Genomic DNA, 16,540 nt, shown 5'->3' on the forward strand with positions numbered 1-16,540 from the left:
AAATTCTCGTATCGTTTAAAGGATTAATTTAACCAGCACTGCAGTAGCAGCTTCTCAAGAATATACATTGAAAAGATAAAGCCTTGTCCCAGGACAGTTCATGGGGTTTAACACAGCCTCTCCCTTCCCAGCCCAAGCCTTTGAAATCCTGAAACTGAGGTAGTACCTTCAGTGAGAGATGATTGAAAATTATTGTTTATACTTGAATTTGTGTTCCGGATTTGGTTTTTTTTTTTTTTTTTTTTTTTTTTTTCCCTATGATAAAGATCCAGATTCTCAGAAAGCTAACAAATACAAGTAGTTCCAAACAACTTATTATTTAAAAATATCCTGGTCAAAATTCATTTTGGATGTGTGAAATGCCATGACAAAGGGGAATTTATTCATCTGCATGCAAAGAGGCCAAGAATTACAGATTTAGCAGACAGAACTTTATGATATTATATGGGAATGAAAGAAACAATACACCTAGCATGATTTGTCTAAACTATGAAATTCTAGACAAATATAATACACTGTTCCCTTTACTTACCTACTATGTTGAGTCCCTAACTCCTAAGGCCATGTCCACATATATCCTTCAGTGTGTTGTGGGTTCCTAAGATGACATTAGGTATAATGAGTCTCCTAGGTTGCACCAAGGTCATAGTTTGTGGTTCATTACAGCAAAAGGAGACAGAGCATGGCTGAAGCAAGAGGCACCTGGTAGTGTGTAACAAACAAGGTACCAGCTTCCCAGGGCAGCACATGTTAGATGTCAAGGGAGCTCATTGGAGCTCTTTTTTTTCCCCTCAAGATTTATGAGTGTAGGTACCCTCTGCCCAACACCCAAATTTCAGACTTCCAATAGAAAATGTGGTGTGGCCTAAACTACATCAATTTTAGACAAGCAAGTCACTCTTAGGAGAGGGGCTAAGGGTAACACTTCTAAACATTTTTTTTCTGAGGTTGTTGGATGCAGGCTTACTGTGCCAACTCTTTTCAGGACAGTCGTCAAGGTAGTACACTGGCTTCTAATCTTACCAGTTGTGTCATTTGAGAAAAGTTGACTCCCATATGCTTTTGTTTTTGTTGATCTTTTGTCTGTGAAATATGAATCCCAGTAATACCTACTTCATACAGTTCCTATGAGGAGAATAAAATCGAGTATAAAAAGTACGTGGGTAACTGGTCCTCAAAGTATCAATGCTTCCCTTCTGCTACTAGACTGCACCTTTCACATGTGTTTCCAGCTTCTTCACTTGACCACAGACGTGTTTTCTATGTCATGCTCATATGACTATATTGTTTTAACATCTACTTGAAAAAAATTTCAAATGTGATTGCTGGTCTTTCTAAGATCTATCTTTGAAGTCATAACTTTTACAAATATTATATTTTGCCAACAGAATAATACAGAACCATTAGTTGGCAGAAAGAGTGTTCTTAATACCAGCTGAAAGGGAGGCATCCAACAAAAGGCATCTCTTGTCTACCAAGATCTGGTTTTGCAGATAATCATTGCAAAGATTGTTTGGATGCTAAAAGAAAATTCATGTTGTACTTTGGCTTGCTGAATTAAACTAGTATGACATTCATTAATTTGATGTAATTACGTTTAACTTTTTTAAGTATAATTGTACTGTTCATTTCCCAAGTATCTCTTCATGAATGCTGGGGGTCTTTATAAGGTCAACATTTCTCTTTAGGAAGTATTGCAAGAGCCATGAATTTCATGTGCATGCTAAACAAGGTGACAGATAACCCCCATCCCCTCTCTGTGGCATGATTAGCCAATAGGTAGTGGCACTTTCTAAATATTATTCACTTTTATCAAGTAGTTATCACAGTTATGTTTTCTTTTAAGTAGAGCTTGAGTTTAACTTAAACTATTTGAAATGCATCAAATTATAAAGAATTAATATTGCTTTCCATAGGTATAATTAATGTAGGCCATTAAAATAAATGGTGAGTTGGATCATTTTGAATTTTTATCTTGCTAAAATTAATTCCCTCCAGGAGACATTAAAAAATGCCCACATATCTCTAGAGTGCTAATGACAACCTGAACTACTGCACTGAAGTTTACTCTGGAGAGTCAGTGGGTTTATTAGGATGATTTATAGTGCATGGGTGAGGGGTTATGGGCAGGAGTATATGTGGCCTTAAAGCAGCTACACTGAAAGGTCTTCACCCAGAATGCATGGTGACCCACCCATAGCTACATAGATGGAACCTCCCCCTAGTGCTTTCTAGCCTATGTATTTTAGCTCTTTTCTGGTGGTGATCCCAGGATTCTCATTGTACCTATTCAAGTGATGGGCTGTCAACAGTCAGCAAGCTCAACTAGGATGATCTTTTGTAATCTGGCAAGCTAAACTCTCGAAGATAGTGGCAGATGGTGACTCAGAGAATAAATAGTCCTATACAGCATTGTCTGTACCACATATTGATCAGGGTTTCAAGTATTTTTATTGTCATAAGCTTTCTTGACTCATATTTATTTTTGCTGTAGGGAAGTGGAATTTATTACTGTAATCCCAATGGGGTGTGAGGGGCTGATTCAGAGATTGGATGTTATCCCTAGAGTAATGTCTGTTACCATTTGTTGTATGAACTCTTGTTGGAGAGATGTGAGAAATCATTTACTCCCCAGAAAGGGCATAAACAACAGAACAAAGTAGAGTTTTATCAAATCCAACTTGGCAAACCTATGAGTTTCTTATGCTTGCTTACATGAATGAAGGGTTACTTATATAGCATAGATGACTCAAAGCAGCCATACCACCAAAGAAAATGTCACGTTAGCATGTAAGATCACTTCCCTGGGCAGCAAAGATGGAATCTCCTCTTCAGTTAACTGTTAACCTTCCACTGTACATACTAGGCCACAGACCACATACACATAGATGTAGGGTTAAGAGACAGAGATCTATCTCAGTTGAGGGTTGATTAACCTCCACCTTAGAAGGAAAATCAACAGGATGCATCTTTCTAATCTTTTTTTTTTCTTTTTTCTTTCTTTCTTTCTTTTTTTTTTTTTTTTTTTTTTTTTTTTTTTTTGTAGCCCTAGTTGTCCTGGTACTCACTATATAGTTTGGGCTGGCCTTGAACTCATAGAGATCTGCCTGTCTCTGCCACCCAAGTGATGAGATTAAAGGTGTGCACTACCATGCCCAGTAACAGGCTGGGTTTTAAGGATCTCTTCCAGATAGCTACAACAGCTCTGATGAAGGGAGTTATTTTGGTTGTATGTATGTTTGTATGTATGTATATATACATATATTTCTGTGATAAAATATCCTGACAAAAATCCATTTGAGAGAAAAAAAAAAAAAGGTTTATTTGGCTGTCAATTCCAATTATAATCCATCATTTTGGGAATGTCAGGGCAGGAAGTCACCCAACATGTCACATCCCACCTATAGTCAACAGCATAAAGAATAAGCACGTCCTTGCTTGCCTGCTCCCACACAGCTTTTTCCCCATTATTGTGCTATTCAAGCCATCCTCTCCCCCTCCCCTGCCTCCCAGACTGTGGTGCTCCCCACAATGTGCTGAGTCTTCCTATTGGTAGAAATGAAGGCCATCCCCTACAGATATTCCCACAGGCCAACCTGATCTACGTAATTCATCAAAAAGACCGCACAAAGCTTTCTAGGTTTTTTTTCCCCACAATGTTAATACTAGGAGAAAAATACTCTAAGCATCACACCTCCTATTGCTTCTCTCCCGTCTGGGTGAGTCATTTTCTTCATGAGTCTATGGCAGGGTGAATATTGTGTTATTACTTGTGTGTGCCGAAACATATATGTGGAGGTCAGAAGGCAACTTGCTGATGTCAGTTCTTGTTTTCCACCAAATGGGTCTCAGGAACAGATTCAGGTTGCTTGGCAACAAGCATCTTCTTCTGTGGAGCTTTCACCTGCCTGTGAACGTGTGTCGTGTGTGTGTGTGTGTGTGTGTGTGTGTGTGTGTATTATGGTGCATGTGTAGAGGGCAGAAGACACGTGAAAGAAGTGAGTTCTCACTTTCCACTATGATTCTGGGTCAGGCTTGTTGGCAAGAACATTTCTAGGCCTTTAAATTATCTTTTCACCTTTTCTTACAACTAAAGCAAACACATTTGTGTGATAATGCTGTTTGGCCTCAAGCCTTATGTTCTTTTTCTTCTGAAATCTATTCAGAATCTGGAAAGTCTAAATTTATCTTCTTTCGGTGAGTCTCTGTGTGTGTGGAATATGCCTTCTGGCATTTTTGATGAAACATTAACTAAAAGATATTTTACATTTGTTAGGGAGTATGTGGCATTGTCCTTGATTTGTAGGATATGAAACAATATCTTTTTTGTGTGTGTTATTATTTTGTCTGGGCTATTATTTATTAATGTTTTGCTTCCTAACATTCCTTTTGCTCTTTGTCCTGCCTAGTTTTATGTCAGCTTGCCCCAAGCTAGCATCATTTGGGAAGAGGAACTGCAGTTGAGAAAGTGACCCCACTGTAGGGAAGTCTGTGGTGCATTTTCACAATTAGTGACTGATGTGGAGGACTTAGCCCATTCTGGGTGGGGTCATCCCTGGGCCCCTGGGTTCCATAAGAAAGCCAGCTAACTAAGCCACAGGGAGCAAGTGACTAAGCAGCATCCTCAATGGCCTCTGAGTTAGCTCCTGCCTCTAGGTCCCTGCCTTGACTTCCCTTTGACTGTGGTGTGGAAGTGTAAATGGAATGAACCCTCTCCTCCCCAACTGGGTTTTTGTCCTGGTGTTTGATCTCAGCATAGAAACCCAGCTGGGACAGCTCTTTTTGACTGTCCTTGTGGAGGTTGTACCTCGTGCATAATTTCATTTAAAACACTGTTGAGTTTCTAACCAGTGAGAAATCACTGAGATTTTGTAAAATTTGTTCTTCCAGAACACTGATAAAGATGGGATGTTTATTTTCCCTAAATGTGTGTTTTACAGCTATAAATTAAGAATGGATGACAAACTAACTATCTTAAATAAACTGTTTACTCACAGTGGGAAAAGTTTTCAGGAAAAATGTAAAATACAAGTAAAATAAATTCTGATATAGTTTAGAAAATGTGCTTCAATCGTTTCCTTGATCTTTACTTGACAAATGCTAGGTGGCCTATAAAATACTAATTAATGTATTTTGTTTCTTGACTGTTTTCAAGAGTGCATTTTGTTTGAAGTTGACATATAGCATATCTCATTAATTTTCAAAGCTTACAGAATTTGATTTTTTTTTTGAAATCTTAAATTACTTGTCTTTTAGCAGCTCTGAAATTCAAAGCTATTATATAACTCCCCATGTGAGCATCTTTAATCATTTAGCAGTTAGTTTTCTCTTGACAGAGTAGTTAGAAATAAAGCCTCCTGCTGGGTTCTTACAAGTCTTGAAGACAAATGACAAGCACCATCTTGTCAGTAGCAGCAGTGACTTCATTAACCTGACAAAACCTCATCCTGTTAGATCCCTGTTCAATGGTGTGCTGTTAGCTGTTGTCAGCTTGACACAGGTGGTATCACTTGGAAGGAGGGAATCACCTCCATCAGGTTGGCCTATGTTTAATGATTAATATGGTAGGGCCCAACCTACTGTGGGCAGTGTCACCCTTGGGCAAGTTGTGGAAAGCTAGCTGGTAAGCAGTACTTCCTTCATGGTCTCTGCTACATTTTTTCCTCATTTCCTGTTTGAGTCCCTGTCCTGATTTCTTTCAATGATGGATTGTAACCCATAAGCTGAAACCCAGTCAGTGTTTTATCACAGTAATAGAAGAGCAAACTAGGAAGAAATTAGGTACCAAAAAGCGGGATTATTGATGTGATGGACCTGACCATTTGGGAGAGCAGTGTGAAAGTGCCAGGAGCATTTGGCTGGGAAAGCCATCGAGTGCTTGGAGTTTAATAGGCTGTTCTTTGAGGGGCTGGAAGATAAAAGTATTGAGAGAAATTCAGGCTGTGGATACTTGGCTGGTGAGATCCCAGGGAAGTTTGAAAGTTTTTTGAAGACTCTACTGGGGCTGTTCCTTTGGTATATGTGAGTTAAGAGTTTGTGAAAGTGAAACATGGCATGCTTTACTAGGCCAATAGATGCTTGCTGCTGAGGCTGAAAACTCGGCTATGATTAATATGAGACTAGTCTCCTTGGGGGAAGTATTTCCTCAGGGTCAGGAATGTAGCAAACTAGGACAGTAGGCCATATTTTTGATTAGGAGTCTAGAATAATGTTCATTTCTTTGAGATAATAATCATGGCAGTAAGAAAGAGTGACTTTTGCTTGTGCAGTTCCAGGCTATTGCTTATGTTTTTATATGGAAACAGAATATCTACCTTCTCTGAGTCCCTCAGTTACTCTATAAATGGAAAATATGCATCCCAAATTATCTCCTCATTCTGTTGTTTTTTCATAGACTATTTTTTATTCTTTGACAATTTTGAACATATAAGTAGTATGTTCTGGTCATATCCATCCCAACATGTTCATCCCTACTTCATGCCTTCTACTTTAAAAAGTATTTATTTATTTATTTTATGTTTATGTACCAGGTGTTTGCCTAGTGCTCTTAGAGGCTAGAAGAGAGTATTGGATGCCTGGGGTTGGAGTTACAGATGGTTGTAAGCCAGATGTGTGATGGGGATTGAAGCCAGTGCTCTTAGCGGCTTAGCCATCTCTTCTCCTACCTTTCTCCCCTGCTTATTTTTGTAAACCTTTGAGTCCAATTTGTCTGCATGTTGGGATTTTGACTACTTTGCTGGCCAGAAATTTACATGCTACTTCTTGGCATGTAGATTTCTTAACTGACTCTATAAGTCTATGCAATTTAAATTAATTGTAGTTTGATTAGTCATTTGTAAAAAGTGGGTACCATTTTGGAGAAGTTAACTTCTAGAGTCATACAAGAGAGTGAGTAGAGAATCTTTCTTTATTCAAATTATTTCTACTACCAAAGTAGTAGACACCAAGTCATAATTTCTTTTGAGATATATATCATTCTGCTGTTTAATTCAGTCTCCTACCAGAAACTAGCTGGACTCAGTGTAGCTTCCAGAAGTTGGAGGCTCAGTAGTACTCTAAAACTGCCTCTGACTTCAGAGACCTCTAGAAAGTAGTGGGCCTCCCAGTTACCCACATCTGACTTCACTGTGAGTTTGAGTTCCTGTGAGTTTTCCTTGGGGTCAGTAGTTCATTTTAACAGTTTATGAAATGAACATTGGCATCAGTAAATGTTGTTCAAGTCCAATTGAGCAGGCCCTAAAAGGGGAAGGATGTTTCTGTCTTTGTAGTTATCTCTTATATTGTTTTTAGTATTTGTACTTTCTAATCTACAATAATTAAGAAAGGGGCATTGGCCCATAGTCCCAGGTACTCAAGGGAAAGGGATAGATCCCCTCAACTTGTTATTTGAGATTGGCCAACATAGCAAGAGACAGACAACTGTGGAAAAAAGAAAAACAAATGTTATGTAATTAGTAAATAAAAATGTGTTGTGTATCCTCACAGAATTGTTACCTTCGTAATTATGTCTGGTTGAGAAATGAAAATGTGTTTGCTGTACCATAATTAAAATGTGTTATCCTTAGAGAAAGCAATCAGATCTGAAATTTGGATACTTAACTGCATTATAATATAGTGTGAAGTATTTTCCCATTCACATGTCATGTTAAGCATTTCCAGGTAACTGTATAGTTGAGTACCATCACCGGGACCTTATTTTACATAAGAAACATGTATTTTACTCAAATCAAATAAGATTGCCTAGCAAGGTAGCTCAGCTCATCAGGTAAAGGTGCTTGCCATCAAGTGATGACTGATCTACAATCCTCAGGCCCCACATGATGGAAGGAGAGAACTCACTCCCACAAGTTGTCTTCTAACCTTCCATAACATGTGTGGCACATGTATACACACTGTCTTAGTCAGGGTTTTTACTGCTGTAAAGAGACACTATGGCCACAGCAACTCTTATAAAAGAAAACATTTAATTTGTGTGGCTTGTGTATAGTTCAGAGGTCTAGTCCATTATCATCATGGTGGAAAGCAAGGTTGCACACAGATAGATGTAGTGCTAGAGGAGCTGAGAGTTTTTACATATTGACCCACAGGCAACAGAAGTTGTCTAAGATACTGGGTATGGCCTAAGCATATATGAGACCTCAAAGTCCACCTCCACTATGACATACTTCCTCCAAGTCCGTACCTACTCCAACAAAGCTATATCTCCTAATAGTACCACTCCCTATGATCTTATGGGGGGCAATTACATTCAAATTTAGAGAGCCATGACAGGCTCCTCATATCCCAGTCAGGAACTAGGTCTCACTTTCAAGTCACCTTCACTGAATGAGCACTTTTTTTTTTTTGGTTGGGGGGAATCACAGCACAGAGGCAACAAATCAGAAAGAGTCTGTCACCTTATGCTAGCTAAAGATAGCTTTCCCCACCTTGCTGCTAGAAAGTCCCAAACCACTAAAAGCAGCAACCAATCCTGTAACAATCCATAAGTATCCTTAAAGCCCTCCTCACCCAAATTCATCCCTGCTCAGTGGTTAAAGAAGCCTGTGAGTTTCTCTCAGGTCGCCATTTCAGCGGACCCCTGCATGCTGGAATAAACTCTCTGGCTGATTGCATATGTGATTGGTAGTCTTTTCCTAACACACACACACACACACACACACACACACACACACACACACACACACACACACACACAATGTATTCATATACTCAGTAAATGAAATATTTAAAAGCTCAAGTAATATGCAAAGCATTCTATCAATTCTGCCATGCTCACATGCTCCCTACTTCATTCAAATTCAATGCTGTCAACTATCACTTGACAATTATGTTCACTCGGATAAGTTAGTTATTATGAACTTTATCACATTTTCTTAGAAAGGGTGATATTTCTATTTTGTCCATTCCCCAGCCCATAAGCTTTAGCTCTCTTTATAAGAAAAATTGCTTGAAAATAACTAACATTCTCAATTTTAGATGAGTATGTGAATGGCCATCATTCATGTTTTATATTTGATTGTAGGTTCAGCAGTTTAAGCAAGACCCACGGCCCACAACATGTCTTCATTCAATCTTCAATGTGCACACAGGAGATGAGTTGCTCACCTATGAAGAGTATGGCCATCTTCAGGTAAAAGAAAAATTAAAGATTTACTTTGCTGCCATTTACACTGCATATCATGGCAATTTTGAGGCTGCTTATACTTTTTAAAGTAAATTTTGTAACTTTAAAACAGTAGTGTAAGTGAATCCTGAAATGGGAAAGAAAGTTCACTGGTAACCGACAAGGCTGAAGGAACTGTTGCATGGAATGTTACCATAGACCATATTCATGAAGTGGTCAGATGGATTATTTTTCTTTAGAAGGTGGATACCTACTCTTCCTTCAGTAAGTGAAGCTTTTTTTATATATTTAAAAGAATTCATACACTTGGAAATAAAAGGCATCGACAGGCGTATAACAATTATTCAAAAGTTTTTGTTGGGCCACAGATCATTTTTAGTATATCAACCTTCACTAAGACTAAACATTTCTATGGGAATATCACTAATATTTTTTGAGACCTATCAGTTTTGTGTTGTGTTAAATATAAATATAAAATAAAAATATAAATATTTTTTCCTCAATAGATTTTCTTTTTGTTTACTTATGTATTTTGTTATTTTGTAATAAGGTACTTATTAATCACATTTTCCTTACTAAAAATAAGAGTTTTTCTTATGTGCAGGTATACTTGTCTGGACACACACACTTACATGTGTGCATGTACATACATCTATATATAGTACATGAGTGCAAATAGAGGCCAGGGACAACTTGCTTGGGCACCATCCAACTTGAGATAGGGTCTGTCATTGCTTTAGTGCTCCCTGATTAGGCTGGGTCAGCCAGCTAATGGGCCCTAGGGTTCTGTTAGCACTAGGCGTACAAGAGGGTGCCACCACATCAGCATGGGTTCTGGAGATCATTTTGTCCTCATTTTATGGCAAGCACTTTACCAGCTGAACTCTCTCTCTCCAGCTGAAGTCTCTGGTTTTTATAGTTTCCCCCACCTGTTGTAAATATTTTATTGAATTAATGAGTCAGTTGAGTAGCTTGTATTATTATTTCTACTTAGAAGAAACCTACCTTTAGAAACGAAAGTTTATTGGTAAATTTAGAAGTATTTAAAATTTTAGTGTTCTGTCTCTAAACACAGAAAATGCTACACATAACCCCATTTTTCTGTAGCAGAGACTTTGTGTTTGTTTGTTTTTAATGGTGATGCAGTTACATGTATTATTTGTAAACTGTTATATATTATTAAAACCAAAATATAAAATGTGTAACATTAACTTTTCTTTAAACAAATAAACTTTGGGTTAGTAAGATGGCTCAGTATGTAAAGGTACCTACCACCCAACCTGATGACCTGGGAGAGAACCAAGTCTGGAGATCTGACCTCCACTCATGAATTGTGGTATGTGTTCATGCATGTAGACAAACAGCTAAAATGTAGTAAAGTTTAAAACCTTAGGATTATTAAATTTATAAAAAGTCTTTAAAAGTCTCAAAGAGCTTATATCAAAAAAGAGTAGTCCTCTCAAAAAGTGTAATTAAAGTTTTTATTGTTGTTGTTGTTCACATTTGCCATTTTAATTCTTTGGGAGAATATGTATAATGAAAAATATTTTTAATTGGTAAGCACTTACTATATTCATGGGATACTGTATATAATTTTTATAAACAGATACAATGATTAGATCAAGACAATTGGCATATCTATTATCTCAGACATTTAAAATTTCATAGTGGGGCAGACATGCAAAGTATTTAACAGTTATTTTCAAATACTCTTTTTTTTTTTTTTTTGTCAACAGTAGCTAACCTGCTATGTTATTCTTCCTGCTCAATTATACCCATGTGCCAGCTAGCTATCCTCTCCGAGGAGCAGATGGCAGGCAGGGGGATAGGGGAAGCTGGAGGACAGGAGGGAGAGGGAACTGAGATTGCAATGTAATAAATAAATGAATAAAAAATTAAAGCAAAAGAAACACAAACTACATCTTACTTTCACTTTTTAACTCAGGTTCACATTATCCTGACATAATTTTGCTTAAATTTTATTCATGTAATAACAATTTTATTGAGATATAATTTGTATGCCATATAGTTTATCTATTGGAGGTGTACCCTTCTGTGTTTTTAGTATATTCTAAGTTGTACAACAATTACCACATGCAAATTTAGGACATTTCTTTACGCTCAAACTCTAAGCAAAATCAGCTACTCTCCATTTTCCCTGAAGTGCCCTAAGCAACCTGTAGTTTACTTTATGCTTATTCTTCATATTCCAAATTTAAATGCAATCATGTAAGATAGGATGTTGGAGAAACTTTTGTTTGATTCAAGATACATTCCCAAATGCGCTCCAGAATTAATGAACCAAGAGGGAGGGAGGGGAAGAAGGATAGACTTTATATGGACTTGAGATCAGTCTTGTATTACCATCCATTGGGAAAATTTGGGGAAATGGCTTCTATGAATTTTTGTTAATTTCTTTTGAGAAGTGAGGTCTTACTGTTATTCACACTGGCTACAACTCACTGTGTCTTCCAAATGGTGGAATTACTGGCATGAGCCCACGCTTGTCAGTTCATGTGATTATTGATGCTAAGTCCTACAACAGTCTACAGAAGGAATGTGAAGGATGCAAGTGGTAAAGTTCATTCCAAGTCTGAAAGTGTGGTTCTCAGTTAGAGGCTAAAGGACCAAAAGCTGGGAAATGATGTATGGTGTGTGAGCTCTAGAACCCCAAACTTAAGAAACTGAGTTTAACATTGAAGCCAGAAGAAGAGTATCCTAGCTCTGGCAAAAGTAAGCAAGAATTTGCACTTCCTCTGCCTTTTTGTTCCACATCCAGAGACAGTGTTCTTGTATCTAGTCAAGTTGACATTGAAAATTAATCATCACTCAAGATGTGTCCATATTGGAGATTGCACTTTCCTGCTTCATATATTCTACTATGAATCTTTTATGGTTAAATTAGAAAGCATTGTTTTTTGTTTAGATCAAATAAAGCATGCATTTAATATACTAATAGCTTCATGTATTCTTAACACTTTTTCATAAGTAGTTTTAAATTATATAGCATACCAGTGATTAAAGGTAACACATTCCTTTGTTTTCATAAATTCTGTTTTCTAATGAGACTGCTTTCAAGATGCACTCCTCATTGTTTATAGTGTATTGGTGGAGGTGTGATGTCTTGTTTCCCAAATAGGTTTTTCAACAAATGGATGGCATTATATTAGTTCCTCTGTAGCAAAACCATTCCAAAAAGAAGTATTTTAGACTTAGTATTTTAAAATTGAAAGAAAATAAATGTTACAGAAACCATGCTAAGAATTCTCTGTATAGCCTTCTCAGACCCAGTCATGTGTTAACCAGCACCATGAATTTGAAATTTTAGCACTTCATATAAAATGTTGGTTTTCTTGTTCTATATTGTGTTCAAATCTTTTATTTAGTGATAGGGAATAATTTATTTTTATCTGGCACTATTGGTGAAAATTGCAACATGTATATTTAATTTCATATAATATTTTCATTCTTTTCTATAACCTTTAACTGTTGCTGTTTGTTTCCAGATAAATGCAGTATCACTTTTTCTCCTTTACCTGGTGGAAATGATTTCTTCAGGTCTCCAGATAATCTATAACACGGATGAGGTATGATTTCCCCAAATTTTCTGTTATTGAACTTGAAGTAAAGGATATCTGGGTTTTCCTTTCTTTAAACTTTACTTTTAGTTTGATCATAAATACATTTTGGAAATTCATTTAGTTAGATATTAGATTTTGGATTAAATCTAAAATCAATTTTTACTAAAGTTACTTTTGTGTTAATTTTTTAGTGTATGAAATAATGGGTTCCATTATAACATATATATATATATATATATATATATATATATATATATATAGTATTTGACTCATATTACCTTAACACTTATCCCTTCTCCCTGCTTCCTCTTTCTTCCTATTAGTTTCTATTTCCTTTCTCTCTTCCTTTACACTTCATCCCTCTTCTTAGTCCATCTGTTACTTTTATGCATCATGTGTGTGCAAACACACACACAGAGCTTCCATATTTTTCTTAGTATTAACTATTGCTGTAACAAAACAGCATGACCACAAAACAAGTTGGGGAGGAAAGGGTTTATTTGGCCTACATGTCCATAGAACTGTTCATCATCAAAGGAAGTCAGAATAGGAATTCTAATAGGAATAGGACAGGAACCTGGAGGCAAGAGCTGATGCAGAGACCATGGAGGGTGCTACTTACTGGCTTGCTCCATATGGCTTGCTCAGCCTGTTTTATAATAGAAACCAGGACCACCAGCCCAGGGATGACTCCATGCATGATGGGCTGGACCCTCCCTCATCAACCACTAATTAAGAAAATGTGTCACAGCTAGAAAAAATGGAGGCACTTTTTCAATTAAGAGTCTTCCTTTCAGATAACTCTAGTTTGTGTGTCAGCCTGACAAAAAAACCAACCATCACAACATATGAGAGAAATTATGTGATGTTCATCTTCTGAGTCTGTTGTATTTGGCTTGATATACTGATCTCAAGTTCATACATTTTTCTACAATGAAAACGTGCCATTTAAAAGCAAGTATAATATAAAACAGGCAGCAGAACCTCAGGGACTATTCAGAAGACTTTGACTGCAGAAAGTTCTAGTAACAATGAAAGTAAAATCACTGTTACAGATTTTCTCAGTATTTCTTTCCCACGTTCCCTTTTACAACTCATCCCTTTAAAGGTCAAACAACAAATAAACATTTCATCATATCTTATTACTTTTACTTCTAGGGCCTTAGTGCTTCAATTTTTCCCCAAATCAAAAATGTTGTTCATATGCTCATTAGGAAAACTGTGAAGCATTTATGTTTCAGAGCTGTGACACTTCACTCTGAAAGACATCTATTTGAGAGTAAACACACTGGCACACCTGTTGACACAGAGATGCACTCTCAGTCTGTTCTCTGATTTCCTTCCTTGCCCTGCTCCTGCCTTTCCCTAGTAAACTCTTCCCACATTCCCAGCTTTCTCTCTGTGTGATTCTGGCTGTGACTAGTGCCATCTCTGTGACCAGAGATGATGGCTCTCCTTGCAGTCTTTCTGAAGCCAGTGGTTCAACATGAAGGGACAAGGTCCCATAAGTACCTCCCAACCATGACTGACTGTTGAGATGGCCGCTCTTGTTTGGGTCTGACACAAGAAACTGAAGCGCTTCATCATTGATTACTTTGGCTGTGCTGTGTCAAGGGGATGGGATTTCTCTACCAGTTTCCTATCTTTTACCTCTTGAATTCTTTCCCTTGCCTCTTCCACTTTGTTCCCTACCTGTGAGCAGAGGGATATATGAATGGCTTGTTTATAAATGAGCCCTTATTTGTCACTTATTCTCTGGTAGACCAGGCTGGTCTCCGACTCACAGAGATCAGCCTGCCTCTGTCTCTCAAGTGCTGGGATTAAAGGCATGTGTCACCACCACCCAGCTTATTCTCAGTATCTTTAGCAGCCATAAGTTTTTTTTTTTTTTAATTAACCACCATTCACTGCAAAGAGAGGCTAAATGTTTCTATTTATCTAAAGATAAATAAAAAACTGGGGCATACCTATGACTGTCTGAGAACTGGATTTTCAATTAGGATTATAGTACCAGGCATGGTTTCCCTTCCATGTGGGCCAGCGCTGAAATTTAATTTAAAAGACCAATTGGTTACCCCCATACCAGGATATGTCAAGCCTGGTAGGCTGATATTATAGTTCATAGAGTTTACTTCTGGGTTAGACCCTTGATGTCTTTTCTACCCTGGAAGTCTTCATAGTAATACCTCCCAACACTTTGATAGTTAGCTATCAGGGAGGAGATTTTCTTCAATTCTAGTTTGATTTCTCTGTGTCTTGCAACTAAGGTTATATGGTGTCACCAATAATAGGGTCTTATATAGGTCTGGCAGGCAACAGAAAAGCAAGGGCTGTATTTTATTGGGAACCTCTGGGGCCTCCCTGACCTATGAAGGTATCCCACACCATTTTCTGTGGTTTGCTTAATGTCTCACTGCTTCTAGGACCAGATTAACTAGTAATGCAAGGTATCTCTCCATGATGTATTTTCATAATTTTAAAATTGGTTAAGGAAATACTAGGTTTCCATATTTTTTAAGTATTACTTCATTTTGGTTAACCCCCTTCCCCATATCTTTATTCCCCCATCTTCCTAACCCATTCCCTGTTTAACCTTTCCATTCCCAATATTACTGTCTCTACTTTGATATTACCTATGATCTGTTGACTCCACAGATTTCTTCCTAACTGTCTTGCTTCCCCAGGCATCCACATCAGAAACACAGAACTAAAGAGCCCAGTATCTGCATATGAGAGAGTGCATGTGTAGTACCTGGCTTTTTTTTTTTTTTTTTCAAATTGGTTCCATTTATCTGAAATTATATAAGTTCATTTTTCTTTATAGCCATATAGAATTTCATTGTGCATGTGTACCACATTTTTATTATCCATTAATCAGTCTTAGCTATTGTGAATAGGGCATATTGAACATGGTTATACAAATGGCGTAGTAGAATAAGGACTTGTTTTCCTGTGTAACTAGGAGTGGTATAGCTGAGTCGAATAGCCATTTAACATCTGATTTCTTTTTGTAAGAAATCTTGAGATTTATTTTCAGTGTGGACTCACTAGCTTACAACTTCACCAACAGTCTAAAAGGGAGACCCTTCCTCACTGCTACATGATTATTTGTTCTGTATTCTTGATGATACCCACTTAGACTGAGGTGAGGCAGAATACTGCAGTGGCTTTGATGGCTAAGCATCAAAGTGGCTAAACACCTTTAGGAATGTTTCCTACCTATTCATTTTTTGTTTTTTGATTGTTTGTTTGTTTTTAAATAAATGTGCTTAATTCCAGTCTACTTTTTAATTGTGTTTTTTTCTTGATATTTCATATTTTGAGTTTCTTCTATATTCTAAATGCTAACACTCTGTCAGAAGTGGATTGGAAAAAGATTTTCTACCATTTCGTGGACTGCCTTTTTACTCAATCAGTGATCTCCTTTGCTATAAGTCTTTGTTGTTTCTTATCCATATGCAAATGCTGACTTGTTTCCTCTAGCAATTTCAGGTTATTGGGTCATATGTTGAGGTCCTCAATCCATTCAAAGTTGAATGGTGAGGGTCCAATTTCATTCTTCCATATGTACATATATGGTTTCCCAGTGTCATTTGTTGAAGAGGCTGTATTTTCTCCAATATGTATATTTTTAAAATTCAGATCTTCTAGTGTTCATGTGTCTGTTTTGTGACATTTCCATTTTGCCTTTATTACTGTGGTTCTGTAAGTAAGCTATGGTAACTCCCCACCCCCAAGGATATTTTGGCTATCTAGATTGCTTTGGCTATTTAGAGTCTCTTTATTAACACATGACACAGTCATGCAACATGAGTGTGATTGTATTGCATATACA

General features: G+C 37.2%; 1 protein-coding gene across 5 annotated transcripts in view; it reads left to right on the forward strand.

Annotated features, from left to right (window-relative positions):
• The window catches only part of Phkb (phosphorylase kinase regulatory subunit beta), a 173,321-nt gene that overhangs the window by 38,694 nt on the left and 118,087 nt on the right, over positions 1-16,540 (forward strand). For all 5 annotated transcript variants that reach the window (XM_051195043.1, XM_051195042.1, XM_051195046.1 and 2 more), the window contains 2 exons: positions 9,023-9,130; positions 12,631-12,711. In XM_051195043.1, coding sequence (XP_051051000.1) covers positions 9,023-9,130; positions 12,631-12,711 — 189 coding nt within the window. The remainder of the gene's footprint in view (positions 1-9,022; positions 9,131-12,630; positions 12,712-16,540) is intronic.

Source organism: Phodopus roborovskii, unplaced genomic scaffold (assembly GCF_943737965.1).
Source record: "Phodopus roborovskii unplaced genomic scaffold, PHOROB, whole genome shotgun sequence".
Classification (NCBI taxonomy): Eukaryota; Metazoa; Chordata; class Mammalia; order Rodentia; family Cricetidae; genus Phodopus; species Phodopus roborovskii.